Source organism: Eleutherodactylus coqui, chromosome 9 (assembly GCF_035609145.1).
Source record: "Eleutherodactylus coqui strain aEleCoq1 chromosome 9, aEleCoq1.hap1, whole genome shotgun sequence".
NCBI classification, from domain to species: domain Eukaryota; kingdom Metazoa; phylum Chordata; class Amphibia; order Anura; family Eleutherodactylidae; genus Eleutherodactylus; species Eleutherodactylus coqui.
In genome coordinates, this window is record NC_089845.1 from 106,498,980 (window position 1) to 106,519,150 (window position 20,171).

General features: G+C 42.0%; 1 protein-coding gene across 4 annotated transcripts in view; it reads left to right on the forward strand.

The window, feature by feature from the left end:
• The window catches only part of LOC136578315 (aspartyl/asparaginyl beta-hydroxylase-like), a 100,253-nt gene that overhangs the window by 43,010 nt on the left and 37,072 nt on the right, over positions 1 to 20,171 (forward strand). For 2 of the 4 annotated variants that reach the window (XM_066578286.1, XM_066578287.1), the window contains exon 4: positions 18,082 to 18,150. In XM_066578286.1, coding sequence (XP_066434383.1) covers positions 18,082 to 18,150 — 69 coding nt within the window. Of the gene's footprint in view, positions 1 to 9,124; positions 9,170 to 10,551; positions 10,594 to 15,001; positions 15,724 to 18,081; positions 18,151 to 20,171 lie in introns of those variants that run through there. The other 2 variants (XM_066578288.1, XM_066578289.1) reach the window with 2 other exon arrangements.

The following is a 20,171-nucleotide window of genomic DNA, read 5'->3' on the forward strand; positions in this document are numbered from 1 at the left end:
GTAAAAAAGGCAAATGTGATAAAATGTAAAAAAACAGCTTTAATCTTCATGAATTTGTTTCTATTTAAAGTGGAATATTTCTAGTTTTTTTTCCCTCTTGGTTGGCATTCATGCATGTTTCCTCATGTCATTGTCATGTTAAACAGCAGCTTCATGACTGTTAATGCATAGCTATGGTACTTCATGGAAAACTGCTTAAATAATCAGGATGATGGAAAATGGTCATTTTACTTGAATTGGATTGAAATCAACGCGAACTGTGCCTGCAGTTACAAGCGCCGGCCACTACACAGGTCGGCGCGGAGACTTCCGCTGCTTCAGTTCTGACCTTTGTGCGTTTGTGGCGATGACAGCACGCGTACGCTTGGCTGATGAGTCAGGGTCCTGAGCGACTGACCCCAGCCATTCAACTATTGATGACATGTCCTGAGGATAGGTCATCAGTAGTATTCTCCCTGGAAACCCCCTTTAAGCTGGCCATACACTTTAGATGGCTATTGCCCGAATTACCAGCCAGTTCAGCCAAAATCGACAGGTTCAGCTGCCATTAATCTGTGTGACCAGTTTCGGGGTCTCTGGTCAAATAATATACATATTTTTTTTTTTTTTTAAAAAGGGAACGTGCTTATCCCACATCAGATCTCAAGAACATTCAAGCTGAAAATCTTTACTACTATAGACTGTTTTATTGAGAGTAAAATGACTTCTCAATGGTTAGTGTAAACCAAAATTGTCATCCATTTGATGACTGGATTCAAAATCGTCCTGAAAATGTGTCTGAATTTCGTCATGGCACCTCTTAATGTGACTCTGTATTATGTACGGCCCTCACCTGTCTGTATACACTCCCTACACGTTCCGGGCATGCTCTTGATGACATGCCGAATGGTGTCCTGGGCATTTCCTCTTTGACTTGAATCAGGGCAACCGTGAACTGCGGGAGAATTGCACTACTTGGTGGCATCGGGTGCTCTGGTACAAAATATCCCATAGGATGTGAGTTGGCTTACGGTGTAGGGAATGTGAGGGCCAATCATGCAGGAACTGCCTACACATTCTAACTACATGAGGCCGGGCATTGTTCTGTACTAGGAGAACTTGGGGCCCACTATACCAGCGTAAGGTCTGATGTTGACTCTGAGGATTTCATCCTGATACAGAACTGCAGTTAGGGTATTGACTATCACATGAAGATTTGTATGACCTTCTAAGGATATGCCATCCCAGACCATTACTGGCTACTGGTGCATCTTGTCTCCACCAGAAGAATGGGTGAAGACCTAGTGAATGATTTTATCCACCCTGTTAACGCCTCCCCAAGCTCCTGATTGGCTAGGGTGGCGGTTTGCCGTGGCTGGAGGACTAAGCTTTACCATGGCTGGAAGGGTTAGAGTTATTGTTATGCTTAAGCTTAGGCTTACAGGAGTAGCAGCGGCGGGACTGATGGCGCCGGCTTCAGGAGTTGGCCGAGGAGCAGCACGAGCTTCCACAGCGGGACAGAGGGAGGTGTATGCTGCAGTTGCCCCGCCTATAGCCAAGACTCACAGCGCAGTATCCGGGAGAGGACAAGGGAGATCAGTGCAGCAGGAGGACTGGAGGACACACACACTTGAGTGCTGATGGGACAGCAGCGAGGCGACAGAGTGCAGTAGCCGGGAGGGGACAAAACAGTGGTGGGGTGAGTGACAAAAGGCTGAAGGAGGAACCCAGCGGGGAGTTCACACACTGCAGAGCATTGTTGCAGGCCGGCAAGAGAAAAGTCAGAGGCTTCGGGAGTGGACATTGCAGGGCGCCGGGGGAAGACTCACAGCAGTGGCCAGATGCGCAGATCAACGGCGATGCCAGGGCAGCAGCGAGCAGAATTACCAGAAGGCTAAGTATCAGCCAATCCACTGTTGTGGGCGTCACCTGGTCCTCCCCTAGAAATTAACCAGGGCAAGCCATGCCTCCACCCATTCTTCTGGTGGAGACATGATGCACCAGGACCCCATTACTGACCCACCGCTAAACCAGTCATACTGGATGATGCTGACAACATAATATACCCCATGTCAGCTTCAGGTTTTGAGGTTTGTCACATGATCATTGTGAACCTGCACTCCTCTTTGAATCGAACAATGCACCAATGAGCAAACCTGCCAGTTTTTGTGTTCTCTGGTGAATGCCAGTCTAGCTACGTGGTGCATGCTGGGCTGAGTGTACAGAGTGGCAGGCCATCATGGAATCTTTCTGACAGTTTGATCAGAAACATACAGACTAGTAACCCCCTGGAGGTCATTTTGTAGGACCCTGGCAGTCCGCCTGTTCCGCCTCACAAAAAGGAGCAGATACCAGTCCTGATGCTGGGTTGGTTGATGCCTTTCTGTATCACTGTCCAGTGCTCCTCAGCCCTGGTCCAGATATCTGCTCTAGTCTCTTGAGACAGAGCAAACCCTCCTGCAACGGCATGTATGGTGGTTCCATCCTGGAGGAGCAGGGCTACTTTATAAACAACCTGATTGGGGTGCAGGTACTGTCTCATGGTACCAGGAGTAACTGGGACACTAGCGCAATGTAAAACTATAGAAGAATCAATCCGAAAGGATAAGCATAGAGGCTACCACCTTCAAAACCATTCCCTTTTTAGAGATGGTCTTGGTCTTCAGCATTAACGTATGCGATTATCTTGCAGGTGTACTGAAGTCATTCCTTATTTTTTTGAGCTTTGTCTTTGTTGGGTTATAGTTTTATAAAGAAATGTAATTTCTGTAATATCTTCTCTTACGGTATACGCTTTGCTTGTGGAAAGGGGTTGACTTTTTATATATTGTACACATGGATGTCCTACATGGAGTCTTGAACTACTTTGCTGTAGCAGAGAGCTGCTAATGAAGAGTAGCTCTGCTTGACCTGGCCCAGCGATTCGGTTGAACTAGGTAGCTGCGGTTTTGGGGACATTGACTAGGCCGACTTCAATCTAAAAAGGGGTTGACTAGATAAGACTGTCCCTTTTTAGTACAGTTTGGGCACAGAAGAACTAGACCTGATTCCGTATTTTATTAATTACATTGGCTTATTATGCACAGTGGGTGCAAGTTTTTTTTTTTTGTTTTTTTTGTACCCCACTTTTAAATCCCATTTTATGGCTTCATCACAGGTAGGCATATTTTCTTTTGTTTTAAAATTCAAAAATCGGAGCTAGAAGAAATTAAAATACCAACCGTTTTCATGGCCTGACCCAGTTCTCTTCAGTATTAAATATTCTACAATGTTGCACAATTAGTCCAACAGTAGCCGTGCCCAGTCTTGTACAAAGAAGGGTGTATTCCTTTCTGTTTACTTAGTGTCATCAGGCGCCATTTGTCAAATAAGCCACAATTCAATTTCAAATGCACTGCTGGGTAAATAAAAGCCTTGTTTACTTTCTGTACTTTTAGTAATGCTTAGAACATGTTGGTGTGTAGGCTACGTCATGTAAACACGAATGAATTGTACCCTCATTGGGGCAAATTGCAGTCAGTGTATAATAAAGTACAATGTCCACTGTACAGCAATCCTTAGGACTAACAATTTTTATAGAAATTGCTTTAAAAATAATTAGAAACTTTTATTGTCACTTATCAGATGGAATCCTGTACTCTTTTTAGTCACTATATAGAAATTCTGAAAAGATCACACTATAATAAGTTACTTTAACTTTTGCATATTCTTTTCACTTGTTCCTATCCTACAATTATCCTGTAGTACAAGAGGAAGTTTCTGAACGATTTTTTGTAAATTATGGTAAACTTTTTTTTTTTTCTCTATCACATACATAGTTCATAAGGTTGACAAATACACCAATTCATAAACGCAAACGTTCAGTTTTTGAATTGGAATTGTTTTTTGCAATAAAGAACAATATTAAAGGAATAATTTTTACGTCTCGAGGCTTTGGGGAAAAAAAAAAATCTTAATTTTATAAGAGTACTACCGTGCCTCATGGTTGTGTGTGGTTATAGAGTCACCGTTTTTGAATTGTCTTGCCTAAAAAGATTTGAAGAGGAAAAAAGCCTGTTGAAAAACTTGTGCGAAGACTTTAATATCATTTATTACAGTGGATATTCTCAGCTAGCTAGTTTAGTATTGCATCCTAGGTTTTGTCAAACCCGGTAATGCTACTTTTTTGTTTTGGCAGCAAATAGAATTTAGTAGTGTTGCTCATACATTTGATATTCTTGCTTTTGCCATTTTGTATTGCCAGCAGCTCTTTATACAAAGAGTTTTCTTATGACAGAGCAATGGCCTAGCTCATGGATAGACCATAACATTTTTGGTGGGTCTGGGATTGCCGGATCCTGATGTTGAAGAGGTCACAGGACTGGTTGTGCCCTGAACAGTACTGCTGGCCACCCACTGTGCAGGGAACTACCACACCGGTCCGAGTCCCACGATGCTCGGGAGCGGTTTGGGTTCTGGCAGTCTGATCCCCAACCAAGCAGAAAGTGATGACATCTCCTTCATATTCCATCACTTTCTCTGATGGGGAAACCACTTTTATTGTAGTTAACATATTTGGATGGGGTTATGTAAAACCTTATTCATTTGGACTGCACCATTCTTTGTTATGGATTGACCATGCAAACTCTACTAGAAACCCATGTGCAAATGTGGCCTAAGGGCGATCTCAGTTTGTTGAGTTTCTGGTCTTCATTTGCATGTAAGCTCCCTCCTTTATGTTGATATGGGTAGGGTGTTCCTTGCTGCCTGTTAAATATCTGCATGGTTTATCTTTTGAGTTCTCCGTTTTTCACTGTCATTCAGTTTCCTTTTATCCTTTAAGTCTTCATTGTCCTAGAGGAGTGAGTGGATGAAGCCATTTGCACATCCCTGCTCTTAATGGCCCTTGTGTCTACTTAACTGCTCCTTTTTTTTTCTCTTTCCCCTCTTTTTCCTTTTTACTCTTTTGTGTAGGCCTCACCAAAGATGGCAGTAGTGTGAATATTGATTCTCTAGAGGAAGTCCTTAATATTTTAGCTGAGGAAAGTTCTGATTGGTTTTATGGCTTCCTCTCCTTTCTTTATGATGTAATGACTCCTTTTGAAATGGTAGAAGACGAAGAGAACGATCCCGCAGATGATGTTGATGGTACGTCACAGAACGATGGGGTTCAGGGCAAAAAGACCTGTGTCATACTGGATTTGCAGAACCAATAACCTCTCTTCACAGACCTGATACTAATTTCTCTCTGTGGTTTTGTTTTTTCTCATAAGTAAAGCCACAAGATACGGGATCTCCCACTTCATAGTGGACAGTCTGGATTGAAGGAGCCATGTGGTGCCCATATAGCTGAGTGTCCTACTTGGCAGATCCTGTACACAATAGAATGATTGATTAATAGTATGGGTTGGTCTTAAATCCCAGTGAAGATTTCTGCAATCCAGGTCCTATGTGTTTTTTTTCCCCCCTTTTTTGGCATCCATTTGTTTTATTCCCATTTTAAGCTTTGCACAATGATCCTTCCATGGCTTAGGAGGCAAGTACTGATGAAGTTATAGTACTAATGGCATTGCACCATTTGGCGCTGGAATATGGCACATTCTCCCAGCCAGCCTGCAACATTCCATGTCCTTCATAGTCCCAAGAAACTAAATGCAGCTAAACTAGTCTCCCAAAAATCTTTTTCCACCTTCATCTATCTCATTTAGTCTTTCAATATGTCCATTAAGCCTGGCAAGTAAGGACTATTCTTTCTTGCAAAACTTTGGTGAACCCAGGAGATCTAACCTTGCACTTGCTTGGCACGATTCTCAGGTCATTCCTTTTGCTTGGCTATATAACCTTTTTATGTCTTAACATTCCTTTCTAAGTGTTGATTGGGATTTCCATAAACTGTACAAATAAAACCTGATGACTTACTTGTTTTTGTGTTGTATAAAACTAAAGATATACTCATTTTATTCTGCTTTATTTATTGATAAAAGTTTTTGATGCAAATAAAATCTTTCCCAATATGTTCTGAGTAGTAAGTTTGTTTGTTAATGTTTGTCTTACTGCTAGAAATTTAAAATGATCGCTATTTTAGAGGTTTACTAGTCATACATTTGGTTAAGCAGGACGTGTTTATTTGGATAACTGAGGCATGGCATTAAAGGAGTTTTGTAAAAAAAAAAGAGATTACATACATACATACATACATACATACATACATACATACATACATACATACATACATACATACATACATACATACTCTATACTCGCCTATTCCTCACCTATTCCTCACCCCTCCCCCAGTCTCCTTACCACATCTCTTGGCTGAGCTTCTGCAGTGCCCTGGGGTCACCTCACCACACGGCTTGTTATGAAGGCTGCATTCCTCACATTCTTTCCGGCCTGGTCAGTTAAGGTCAGGTCCCTGTGCTGTATCGTTCACTGGCTGGAAAGGAATGCTGATCTATTGCTGAGACAGCTTGTATGGGCAATCTCTGAAGCAGAAGACAGGAGAAAAGTGGTGAGGTGAAGATCTGGTAAGTAGACTGACGGGGGGAGGAATAGGCAAGTATAGAATTCTTTTTTTTTTTTTTTTTTTTGACAACCCCTGTAATGAACTCCATAAATCAATAGGTCTTAAGGGCAACCTGGTACTAGTACATGTTCTCTTAAGATTAGGGAATTTTGTTTCACGGCCTATCAAAGCTGAATTAATAAGTGCAATTCCAGCTGTAAATGGTCTACTAATGTGCACGGTTTGGTTGTCTCTTAAAACTAATTCTGGGGTCACCCTTGCCACCACATTCCCGTAAACTTCAAAGAGAAGAGGTGGGGCTCTGGTAGGAAGGATACTTGCCAGCCTCCCAATGTGCCTAGATGTTGTCTTAGCCTGCCTATGCACCGTTTTTATAAATTGAGTAGCTAGTGTATTTTATGGGTGTATAGGCTGGCTGAGATGGTGCATACTCTATTTGTGGGTACTGCAGCAAATCTACTCAACATGTGCTACTCATTTTGGGGACCCACTGGGAAATTTATCTTTTTTTAATCCCAGAAAAGGTCACTGACCAAAGCTGACACTACTGCAGTGTGAAGAGAATTCCATAAAGTTTATACAGCTATACTATATATGGAAACTCCTTTTTCCATATGCATTATAAGCTTAGGATGCAGTCTATAAGCCAGAGCAGTGAGCCATTAAAAGAGCCGCTCTGGAGCACTCTGGCCATATATTACGAGCGAACAAACAATCTAAGATTTCTCCCTGTGTAAACTGTTTGAACTAATTAACGGTCATTGTTCGCTTGTGCGAACATTTTATCTCTATGTGAATAAGGAGCCTAAGACTGCTATCACATTGCCATGTTGTGACCATAAAATTAGGGTACAAAAAATGCATTGAAAAGCCTATAAACACCTGGGTGGGTGGTTGCTGATCATGGACCCTGTGAAAACTGACGAGAATGGGATATGCTGGGATTTAAACATGGCCGTGCGAAATAAGACCTTGGGCAATAGGGTGATTGCTGGGCTGGTTGTCTGGATGGCCCTTCCAATGGCAAGATATCTTTGGACTTGTAAAACAAAGCCTTACAATACTTCCAAGTTTACAAGGTTTTCCTAGTCTCAAAAGACTTCAAGACCTAATATGTATATTCTGGAGAAAAGACGGGAGAGGGGAATTATAGAAACATTTTTTAAAGGTTTAAATAAGATTCGGGAGGAAAGGACACAATTCAAAATTATTGGGGAGAGCAGAAGCAATGTTAGAAAATTATTGTACTAAAATTGTGGAACAAACTTTCAGCTAACATGGTTGGAAAATAAGGGAGTTCTTAAACATAACTGGCATAAATGTATATCTAAGATCTATGAGATGTCGGTGTTTTTCCAGTCTGCTGGGATACAAAGGGTTGGAGAGGGAACCACTGCTCCGACCCCTGTGTAGTGGCTGGCGCTTATAATTGCAGGTGCTACGCTCATTGAAATCCATGGGAGCTGTGCTTGTAATCCGTTGATTTAAATAAGCTGCTCCTGCCCTTACAGCGCCAGCCACTACATAGGGGTCGGCCCAGTGGCTTCCACTTGACCCTGTTGGCGTCCGGCACTTAGAGAGCACTGCCTGGAAACCCCCTTTTTAAGATAAAAGTATACAGGAATGATCTAAGGCAAACTAGATGGATTGTGTCTTTCTGCCATTCGTTTCTGTTTCCATGTTCTACAATGGCACTTCTTGCAGTACTTTTTAGTAATTCATTTTTTGATGCATCTTTGCCATCCGGGATTGCATTTGTAGCCTCTGTGATGCTTGGGTGCGATAACCTCTGTTAAAGCCTATGTGTTCCCAGCATGCACTGCTTCTTCCACCTTGTAACTTTTTTTTATACGAAGGAAAAGAACCCTTGAATTCTGTGACTACCTTCAACATTTGGTGATTTTACGTATAAACTGTTTTTGTCCATATTAAACACGTTTAATGAATTGCATTCATTAAAGTTCTGATATTTTACTTTGAAAACTTGTGATTTATCGATGACCCCCCCAAACAGATGGAGTGTACTGTGAAGCCCAGCGATTCTTCTTGTTTTGTATGATGACATCGATTCTTTTTTTCACTCGCCTGGATTTGTTATCCTGCTGTTGGCATTACAAGTATAAAAGGTTTTTGCATTACTGTGGTGAATAAATGACCTCCAATAACGAAGGGTCCAACAAGACTAAATCTTCTGTAGAGACGTAAAATGGTGCAAGAAGGATAGATCACTGGGAGAAAAAGCTGCTCAAACCAAACTAGCAATATGGCAGACTTAAAAGGAATAAATGATCAGAAAACTGATACCAGTAGTGCGGCACATGACCGCTGAGGCCATTTACTGGCGGTTTGTAAGGAAAGGCTAGTGGTGCGCTGCTGTATCGGATGGGAGGGATTAAAGAGGAGAGTATATGTCTAAAATATATATTCTTTTAAAATAATATATATAATTATATATTGTATTTTATTTATTTATATCGGTTGCCACCCCCCGCCCCAGTATTGGACACCACTTTTTTTGTTTTGCTTTTACCCCTTGCATTTCTCACAGAGCAGTATAGTAACAATAGCAAAGTGTTTTTGTTTTTTTTGTTTTGTTCGCTTTAGATTCTGTGTTTAACACTTTTTTATAAACTTCAGGACTTGCACAGCCTCCAGTAACGGAGAGGGTTACCAAGGCACCAGGTACTTTGGTTTTCTTAACTGCTCCAGATGGCTTCAGTAAATTACTAATCATTGCATGCTTTGGTTGAATAAGCATGAAATATGCCCCAGACAATTCGATATACTAGAGTAAATTTTTTTCCCTTAAACTACATGTTTCTCTAAAGTTTATGCAAGTGGAAAGGCGAAACACCCCTCTAGGGTCTGTCTCCTATTAAGTTAGATATTGACTTGCAGTGACCTGTAATATAAACCAAAGCCAGAGTCTTCTCCAGAAGGAAATGGATAACCATGTACAGACAGACTTTGGGGGTTTTGCCCCCTCCTCAGTGTACAGTAGGTTACTGTGTGACAGACCTGGGGTGTGGGTCAGGAAGGGTAAAGGGACTCATTGGGGAGAGCACCTAGTAGGTATGCAAAAACTTATAAGGCCATGCATACTTCTCTGGGAAACGTATGCAAATAGGAAGGAATAATGCCTCCACAGTGCCAGCCTCCTCCCTCACCCCTACTAGTTCTCCATAAGGAGAAACTTCACCCCTCCTGACCCTCATCATGAGCATCTCGGCCAGCAAACTACTGTAAAACCCCAAACAGTCTGTTCATGATTACCTTTTCCTTGAGAAGACTGGCTTCCAGTTATTGTTACATGGCTGTTAAAGTCAGACATGGACTTGTAGGGATGCTGCCTGATTCTCTGAAGTTTAGCGTAGCTTTGAAAGAACTTTATTTTGGCAGAAAAGTGAGATAATGTGATATTTTCTAGGAAAATTTTGCTACTGGTGCTTACCTGTAGCTGTAGAGTAAAAATGTCAGTATGCATGGACATGTAGCTAGTGGCCCTTCCTAGGCAAAAAAATGCTCCCTGCCAGAGAACTACTCCAGCTTGCATTCTTCGGGGGATTTGTGTACCAATAATTTTTACTTGCCTATGGAATCTGATTTTTGACTATGTATTTTCAGCACTGTCCCCTACTTCTCGGATCTGCAGTGTAGTTACCGGCGCTCGCCCATTGACCTCAGTTTTTGGGGTGCCAGCTAAGGGTCTATTTCTGTCAGTTTCTCATTTGAATTAACGAACCATGCCATAGTTTACTCTGATAGCCTGTTCACATGAGAAATCGTTTACTCTTTCACGCTCACTGTATAAGTGAATGAGGCCGACTGAGCAATTAGTGAATGAGCCAATTATTTTGTGCCTGCATAACATGAACAATCCATTCGATAATCGACTCCGTTTTCATTGAACTATTCGTTTTTTTGTTTTTTTTTAATTTAAAACTATTAATCGTTCTGTGTAGAAGGGCCTTTAGAGTCTTGGTGGCCAACCTGGCAGTGGAATTTAGGTTGTGTGCTTTGACTGGTGTGTGTTGCTTCCTAATATATTCCCACTCTAAACTCAGATATAAGAGGAGGCCTAACCAAGACTAAAACCAAGGAAGAAGGTATTTTGCATCCTTTGCGTACTGCTGGTTGATGCATGTTTTTGTTTTTGGAAAAATATTTTTTCCATTCATTTAAATGGATTAGAAAATAGATAGCAATAGTGTTTTAAATTGAAATTTGTATAGATTTTTTTCCCCCCCTAGTACAGACAAGGGAATAATGGAAAACAAACTAATTACTAAAGGTGTAGAATTTCACTAAAATGTTGAATGCCCTTTCCTTTAAAAAAAAAAAAAAAAGGGGGCTATGCTTACGCCATTTGTTACACAGCCCTTTTGTGTCATAACTAAATCTCACTCCACACATAGGTGGCCCATCAAATACTTGTCCCTTTTTTTAAAGTAACTGCTTTCCATTACAATTTTTTGTTATTCCTTTTGGACACCCCCCCCCCCCCCCCCCTTGCCTCCCCTTCTCTCCTCAAAATCTTAGGACAGGACATACACTTTCAAGGTTTTTTCTTTTTTTTTTTTTTTTCCTCCCTCTCTTCTTGCTCTTTTACACAACTCTGAGACGACCTGTAATATGTGCTTTTTGTAGACCAAATAGATTACACAACGTTTTATGTACATTTAGAGCAGTCATGCTGCATCAAACAATGGGCTTGTAATGTTATAGGTTTATACTTTTGAATAATAGAATATTTGATTTTCTGATGTCCTGTTAGCTATCTAAAGATGACTGATTTTGTTTTTCGCATGTAATTGTTTTTTAAATTTGTCTTTTTGCATGGTGTGAGCGATAGACTCAACCCCATTTGGAGGTCCTGTTGGGCTAATATATATACTAGTTGCAGATTTTTCTCATGGGTCCTCAAAGTTTTACATTAATACAGTTTATGGGGACTTTTTAGCCACGATTTGCTTAACGAGTCGTTTCTCTAATAGTTTCAAAATGGCAACTGCCTAATGTATTATTGATGGAATAGTCTTGTTAAAAAGGGGCTGGGGGAAAATTATATCAATATGTACATGGACGCAACATACAGATTGCTTACGAGGACCTCAGTCAGCTATAGGCAGAGTTAACTGAAATGACTTGTTATAGTCTACAAATGTCCGTTTTAGATAGCTGAACTGCTTTCTGAGCAACTGATGTGCAACCCAAATTCCAAAAAAAGTTGGGATCTTGTGTAAAATGTAAATGTTAAGAAAAAAAACATGCAATGATTTGGAAATCTCATAACAATATTTTATTCACACTAGAACACATATTAGAAGGGGAAAGGGAGACAGTTTTACACTTTTTTTTTTATGCAATGGAACTCATTTAGAAATTGATGGCAGCAACACATCTTTATAAAGTTGGGCCAGGACCATGTCTACCATTGTGTAGTATCCCTTCCTCTTTTCTACAGTAGTCTGTAAATGTCTGGTAAGTGAAGAGACCAATTTCTGGAGTTTGGGGAGGTGGGGCTGTTGGACTATTCTTGTCTGATGGATTCTAACTCCTCACAGTTTTGGGTCGTCTTTGCTGGAGTTCAATTCATAATGCACCAAATGTTTTCTGTTGATGAAAGCTCTGGACTGCAGGCGTCCGGTTCGGCACCCAGGCTCTTCTGAAAAGCCATGATATGATGGATGCAAAATGTACTTTCTGAAAGATGCAAGGCCTTCCCTGAAAGATGCAAGGCCTTCCCTGAAAGATGCAAGGCCTTCCCTGAAAGATGCAAGGCCTTCCCTGAAAGATGCAAGGCCTTCCCTGAAAGATGCAAGGCCTTCCCTGAAAGATGCAAGGCCTTCCCTGAAAGATGCAAGGCCTTCCCTGAAAGATGCAAGGCCTTCCCTGAAAGATGCAAGGCCTTCCCTGAAAGATGCAAGGCGCCCATGCCATAGGCACCAATACAATCCCATACCATCAGATGCAGGCTTTGAACTGTGCACTGATAACAATCTGGATGGTCCCTCTCCTCTTAAGGCCGCCTGCAGACGGCCGGGTCCGAACCCGCTGTGAGAATTCTCGCAGCGGGATGCGGACCCGTGTCCCTGCAGAGACCTGCGGCTCACCCGCTCCCAGCAACTTCCATCTCTGCTATCCGTCGGCTGCCGCCCAGCCGATGCATGCGCCGAGACGGACCGTCACTACTGCGAGACCCACACAGAAATAGAACATGCCGCAATTTGTTTTCTGTGCATATATTCACTCAGGCAAAACACGGCTGTGTGCATAGGACTGCGTTTTGCAATCCTATGCAGGCAGCACGGTGGAAATTCTGCAGGAAATCCCGCCGTGGAATTCCTGCCCGTGTGCAGGGGGCCTAAATCAGGGTCAAATATTTCAAAAAAATTTCAAATATTGATTCATCTGACCACAGAACAGTTTTTTCCATTTTGCCTCAGCACATTGTAAATAAGCTTTGGCCCAGAGAAGACGCGGGCATTTCTGGATTGTTGCTATATGGCTGCTTCTTTGCATAGTACAGCTTTAAAGGGGTTGTCTCGCGGCAAACATCAAAATTTAACATTAGCTCATTCCCCCTGTCACCCCCAACCGCTTGCTACTTACCGATCCGACGAAATATAAAGTTTTAAAAATCTTCTCCCTAAGATGGCCGCCGGTCCTTTCCCAGGGATGCACTGCGGTTTTCTCCCATGGTGCACCACGGGTCTTCTCCCATGGTGCACCATGGGCTCTGTGCGTTCCATTGCCGATTCCAGCCTCCTGATTGGCTGGAATCGGCACACGTGACGGGGTGGAGCTACGATGACGACGCAGTGACCAACTCTCCGGCACGAGCGGCCCCATTCACCAGCCAGAAGACCGCACAGCGCAAGCGCGTCTAAAAAAGCAAGAAGACATCAGAATTAGACGGATCCATGGAGATGGGGACGCTAGCAACGGAGCAGGTAAGTGAATAACTTCTGTATGGCCATATTAATGCACGATGTATATTACAAAGTGCATTAATATGGCCATACAGAAGTGCATAGACCCACTTGCTGCCGCGAGACAACCCCTTTAACTTGCATTTGGTGATTGCACGACAAACTGTGATCACAAACCCTGATTTCTGGAAGTATTTCTGAGTCTGTTTTTTAATGCACAGGCCTGGAGGTCTTAAGCATATGAATTTCTCAGAATTTTTGGATATGTACTATAGATGGTGGGATATTCAAAGTTTTCACAATTTTACATTTTAACATTCTGAAATTGTTCCACAATGTTTAGATGCAGTTTTTGAGAGATTGGTGAACCCCTTATGTTTCTTTCTGAAAATATTTCACTTTCAACATCTCATAAAACCCTATTTTTATTCACAACAGAACGCATTTCCAAATCATTGCTTTTTTTTCTTCCTTAACATTTACATTTTACAGTTCCATCTTTTTTTCTCATAATTGGGGTTGTATGCTGAAAAGTACTTAATTTAGTCTTCTGCCCCAAATTAAAATACATTACCACTGCCTTATGAAAGTGTCCAAAATATATACACACATGCTTAAAATTGCATATGTTTGATTTAGGCTGCCTGTCCACGGCCGGTGATCCGCTTGCGATAAATCGCCCGAGGATCACGCTCTGTAAAGCTCTCCATAGGATTACTATGGAAAGGACAGCGCCAGCGTCCAAGCAGAGAATCGTAGCAATTCTCCGCTTACGGGATTTAAATCGCGGCATGCTGCGATTTTCTACAATGAGCCTGTCAGCGCTCCCCCCCCCCCCCCCCCCCCTAGCGATATTCTGTTGCGGGGGACGGAGGGGAGGGGGGAGTACTGACAGGTCTTCGCCGTGAACCTATCTAATAGGCTCACTGCGGAAAATCGCGGAATGCTGCAATTTGAATCCCACGAACAGGGAATAGCTATGATTCTCCGCTTGTGGACGTCTGGCTACGCTTTTCATAGTTGGCCTATGGAAAACGTGTCATGCGAGGTCTGCGGGCGATTTTTCCACCGTGGATCTCGTAATGACAACTCGCCCGTGGACTGGCAGCCTCAGCATATATGTTGAGTGTAAAGCCGTTTTTCTAGACGTTGGTGTCAGTTTTTACATAAAATCCGTTTTTCACTAAAGATTTTTTATAAATTAAATACATTTCTTGCTTTTATTATATAAACATTCGACAAAAGTAGAAGCCTTCCTAGATCTGGCAATGCTGGGACTGAACGGCACTCGACAGACCCCATTAGCTACACCAATGGGTTGCATTGGGCTTCCAGTATGCCAGCCGGGCTATTTAATCCAAGATTTTCTGCCTTTTCTGCATTGGAAACTGTAGGTGGTGCCTCCGATGCAAAATCTAAGCCATCGGCAAACCAAATTGTATAATCCGTTTTGTGTACGTGCCTATCGTTTTGTTATTAGATGTTTATTTCATATTTTTCCACATGGGGTTAAGTCTGCATTGGAATTTGCTTCCTTATTAAAAGGGTGGGTGACTGACTATTCTTTTCTTCACAATGCAAGTTAAAGAGGGTATTAAAGAGCAACTTAAAAAGGTAACAGAAAGATATCTAAGTCATGGAAAAGAACAACCAAAGGGGAAACCCGACAAGGAGCACAAACATGTAGAGAAGAGCGAATCCAGGAGGAAAAAAGATGAGAAGCCCAGGGAGACTACAAGAAGAACGACGAGCGGCAGAACCTCGAGTGCCGACCGAGGGAGAAAGACTGAGAAAAAGACGGACAAATAAGAAATGATGATGATCAGCGCAGATGTGGGTAGTGTTCTGTTTTGTGCAGATAGTCTAGAAAAAAAATCAGCCTAGAAGGAATATATCAATGTTCTTCTATGAGTGCTTAAACAGCAATACCATTTTGCTCTGACTGCTTAAGTAGTACTTTGAATTTGTATCCATGCAAAATTACAGAATTTTAATGTGCTATCACACACAATGAGAACTGTAAATTAGTTTGTGAATGACCTGCTGGTACTTCAGCACTCCATAAAGAAAATGCATCTATCAGCCACACATTCTTTATTTTTGCCCCCCCCCCTCCCCCCCTTTTTTCTTTCTTTTTTTTTTTTTCTTCCCCCCTGACCTCCCTCCTATTACATTTACATAAGTGATGTAGTTGCCGACATAGTAGTACTTGATGGAACGGAGATGCTGATTATACTTGTGTAATCTTTTCTTGCATACTCTTGACTATAAGATTAGGGATTTCAATAAATAACTTGTTTTAAAGCTTGTCTTGTCTTATATATCTAGGCAGCGCACACTGCATCTTTTTGAGTAGATTTGGTGATTTTAAGATTGTCTTGATTGTTTTGTTTTCTGCTAAAGCCCTGAACACCCTTAGGGCTCGTTAACATGATCGGGATTTCGGCATTTATTAGGGCAGCGTGACATCCGGTGAATGGAGTCAATGATAGTAAATGGACTTTCATTGATCCGTTCACATTAGCATGTAAACACTCTCAATGCGCATGAGAAATAGATCGCGTCATGCTTTTTTTTTTTCTCTGCGTACCACATAGTGCGAGCCCTATGCTTTTACAGACTATGCCCATACACAATACATTGCGTATGGGTGGCAGTTCATACTCAACCCTCAGGGAATTAAAAAAAAAAAAATAAAAAAAAAACACTGCATGACCGTATGCGCGAGAGACGTGGTCATGCACAGCACACTTGCAGCCGTACGGCAGAGCCGGTATTTACAAACGCTGGTAAAATGCTGCGGGGAAACCCTGGATGTTTTTTCCAATAGATGTGTTAATGAGCCCTTATTCCATATGTTTTTTTTAACTGTACAAAAACACTATTTCAATACATTGTGAGTTCTTATTTTTCCTACATTGGATTAGTGTATATTGCATGGTGTAAGGAGGCTTCACATGGGTGGTAAATACTGCAAAATTTGCGATAATGGAATTACTTCCGCATAATTTTTAGCCCGTGCAGATGGGATTTTTTTTTTTAAATGACTTCACATGGTGCAGATATTCTTCACAATATGAACTGCAGAGTTTTTGAAGAAAAACCACTGGATTCTAAATCTGCAGCATGTCTATGCTGGGGTGTTCAAGGCTTAAATCCCATAGGTGACCTTCAATTAAAAATGTGGGCAGAACCGCACTATTTAGGATTTATAGCATAAATGCTGCGCTACTGTTGGGAAATGTGTAAAAGTGGCCTCTAGACTACACAAGTCAAGATGATGGCATGTACTTTGTACGGTTCATAACCCAGCAGAGATTAATGGAAGATGTACGTGTAAACCTGTCAAACGTCGTTCTGGATGACCGCGAACTCTAAGTGCTGAAGGTGAGAAGTGTGTATATACAAAGTCACTCAACGGTGTATGCGGGTCTATAGCAAGAGATCAACTGTAAAGCGTCCGACAGGGTCTATAGCAAGAGATCAACTGTAAAGGGTCCGGCAGGGTCTATAGCAAGATATCAACTGTAAAGGGTCCGGCAGTAACTTGTTCCTGGAGTCCAAGCAGCCATTGATGACTTAGACTGGAATTATGCAATCCTGAGTCCTAAAAGAATCCCTTGTATTCTTATCTTCTTTTTTTGGCAATCAAATGGTTACTTAAATTTCACTTAAGTGTAAAACTTCCTGTAGGAATGGAACAACTCAACATTTAGGCTAATGGAAGTTTGGTTTATTTTAGCTGTACTTATGAAGAACTTCTAGTGTGACATTTAACATGAATCAAATAAGACCTAAAACACATGGCCTTGTGCTATAACATACAGTTCCTGCTCTCAGAACCCTCTCATAAGTGCCTGAACAATCATGTCTATGTGGTGGGCACTAACACTAAGGCATTGTCATAAAATACAGAATGGGGGAATGTTGGTATATTCAATTCCATTGTATTTTATATAGAATTTTAACAGGTTGGTTCCCCGTGAGGCCTAATCCACGGCTCACATGCAAATCGGCGTGAGACCTTGCTGTTGACTGTGCCTTGTACATTGCAGAGAACTGAATCTACACTATCTGCATGCCTGACCTGTGGATTTTAATGCCGCGTGTAAAGCCAACCCTGCTTTTATATTTTCTCTAACGTTATTGGATGCGTTGCTGTACAAAAGATTTCCTCGGAGCAGGGTGCCTGCATTGTGACAACTCAAGAAGATTCAAATTGTATATTCCTGCATACATGATGTACACATGCTCTCCCAAGTAAATGTCTAATACTGACACACAGTCCACAACTTAGCAGCTGACCTACTCATCAGTGCCGTACCCGCTGCAGCTTCACACAGACTATTCCACCATGGGAGTCAGCACTGTGCAACACAAGCTAGAAAGCCACAGGCTGTAGCCGGGTATGAGAGACAGTAGCGAGGTTGGGGGTTGGTTTCAAGGCTTGCTAATACCTGTGGCTGACCCCGACTGCCAGAGCAATGTAGTCTAAATGTGCTGGTTTGGCCAGTGGAAATAAAAAGAGAAGCTCTACAGTGCACAAACCAGTAAGTGGCATTTTGGTGACATGAGCAAACATAAATCTAAATTTGCCTTATTTGCATTGTCTTCTCTACATATAGTCAGTATTTTAATAAACTTTATAACTGGGAAATGCAGGACTGAAAGAGAGATCAGTGTCGAAGAAAATTTCTGAAGACCTTGATGAGACAGATTCGCTGCCATCTGGTAAGTCCCCGCTTCTAGTCTCTTGTATTATGCTTCTACTCCTTTCTTTTCGGCCGTGTTCACACTGGGTATTTTACCAGAGATTCCATGTCAAACTAGTGACCCAGTCATTTGAATAATACTCATTGCAAAAGCAGTTATGTCACTATGCGACATGGATTCCAGATGTCGTCTGCATTCAGATGAGCCCCATGGTGAGGCTAATCCATATGGAATTCTGCGGCACTAGTACACACCAATTTTTGCTACGATTTTTCTTTTGCGACCTGCATTGATTTTATTTTTTTTTTCACGTGGATTTCCTCTGCAAACATAGCCTAAAGATGAACTGGTGTCATCACCCTATTACAAGTTTCCATAACCTCTAAAAAAAAAAAAATCTATATATTGAATTAGAGAAGAAAAAAATATCATTAAACTGATTAACCATATATACTTGAGTATAAGCCTAGTTTTTCAGCACCTTTTTCTTAATGCTGAAAAAGCCCCCCTCGGCTTATACTCGAGTGGGGTAAAAAAACAAAACGCAATACTCGCCTCCCAGCCTGCGTTTGTGTCCCCAGCACGATGGTCTCTCCGGCGGTGCGGCAAGCTGCTTGAGAATTCTCCCTGCTCAGCTTTGAATGCCCCCGCTGTTAGCTCTGTGTAGGTAAGCGCTGTTATTGGATCAAACGCCAGCGCTTACTTACACTGCGCTGACGGCAGGGGAATTCAAAGCCGAGCAGGGAGATGACAGCGGGCGAATTCTCAAGCAGCTTGCCACCGCCAGGTAGGCCATCGTGTCGGGTGAACAGACGCAGGCTGGGAGGTGAGTATTGCATTTCTTCTCTACCTAGTATATACTCGAGTATAGCTAGGCTTATACTCGAGTCAATAAGCTTTACCAGTTCTTTGTGGTAAAACTTATTGACTCTGCTTATACTCGGGTCGGCTAATACTTGAGTATATACGGTTATCTTTTCATTATGTGTTTTTTTTTTTTTATAGTTTTTCTCTACACCGTTCTAACAGCCTCCATATTGCACACATACTATATTCCACACACCATTTTCGCACTAAAACTTGAAAATCGATACACATTGGGATAGCTTTATTATTGCAAATACGGTAGTATTTTGGCAGAAAACCGCCTTACATGATTTGCACCACATTTATTGTGTTTTTAGAGCATTTGGTAAGAAGGAAACAGTTTGGTACTGTAGTAGTCAGTAGAGCAAAATGTGACTGGTTTCAGTAAGAGAAAAAAAACAACCGTGTTTAAAAGGACATTTTAAAATCAGGGCTATCATCCCACCTCTACCGATGATCAAATCAGCAGAGCCACACGAACACCCAGAAGTCAACTACTCCTATAGCCTGAGAAGGAAGAAAATGGTCATATACCTCTAGTAGTAACCTACAATATGGAGCTAGAGGTTCATCGACGGTCTTACAACATATATAAACCACAGCCTGACTGACAGAAGAACAACAGTTAGGGCTCTTGGAAATAAGAATACAACTAAGCCATTCTTATCTCAGACACAACTTAGCGGTCCTGACAGAAGACACTAACCTACCCTCTCCACGGCGATCTGGTGGGCTGAAAGACCTGCGGTGATGTCACTGCTATAGGAGGAGCCATTGTGCAGTTTGGTAGAAAGTACTGGATACACTGACAGCAGCTACTACCAGGACCTATGATGATGGCACCTTCATGTGATCACCTGTGTAGGTAGAGTCAGGAATCACATGACATGGGCTGATCACTGTATCCAGGAGTCTGGTGCTGTGTGTGAATCAGGATGTAGCACAGCTGTATGTGTGAGAGAGATGTGTGATGTCCGGATGGATGTATAATGTAGCAGAGCTGTGTGTGTAATGTGTTTGGTCAGCGTGCATGTAGCAGAGCTGTGTGTGTAATCTGTGGGAATCAAGATGAATGTAGTAGAGCTGTGTGTGTAATGTGTGGGAATCATAATGAATGTACAATGTAGAAGAGGTGTGTGTGGGAATCATAATGAATGTGCAACGTAGCAGAG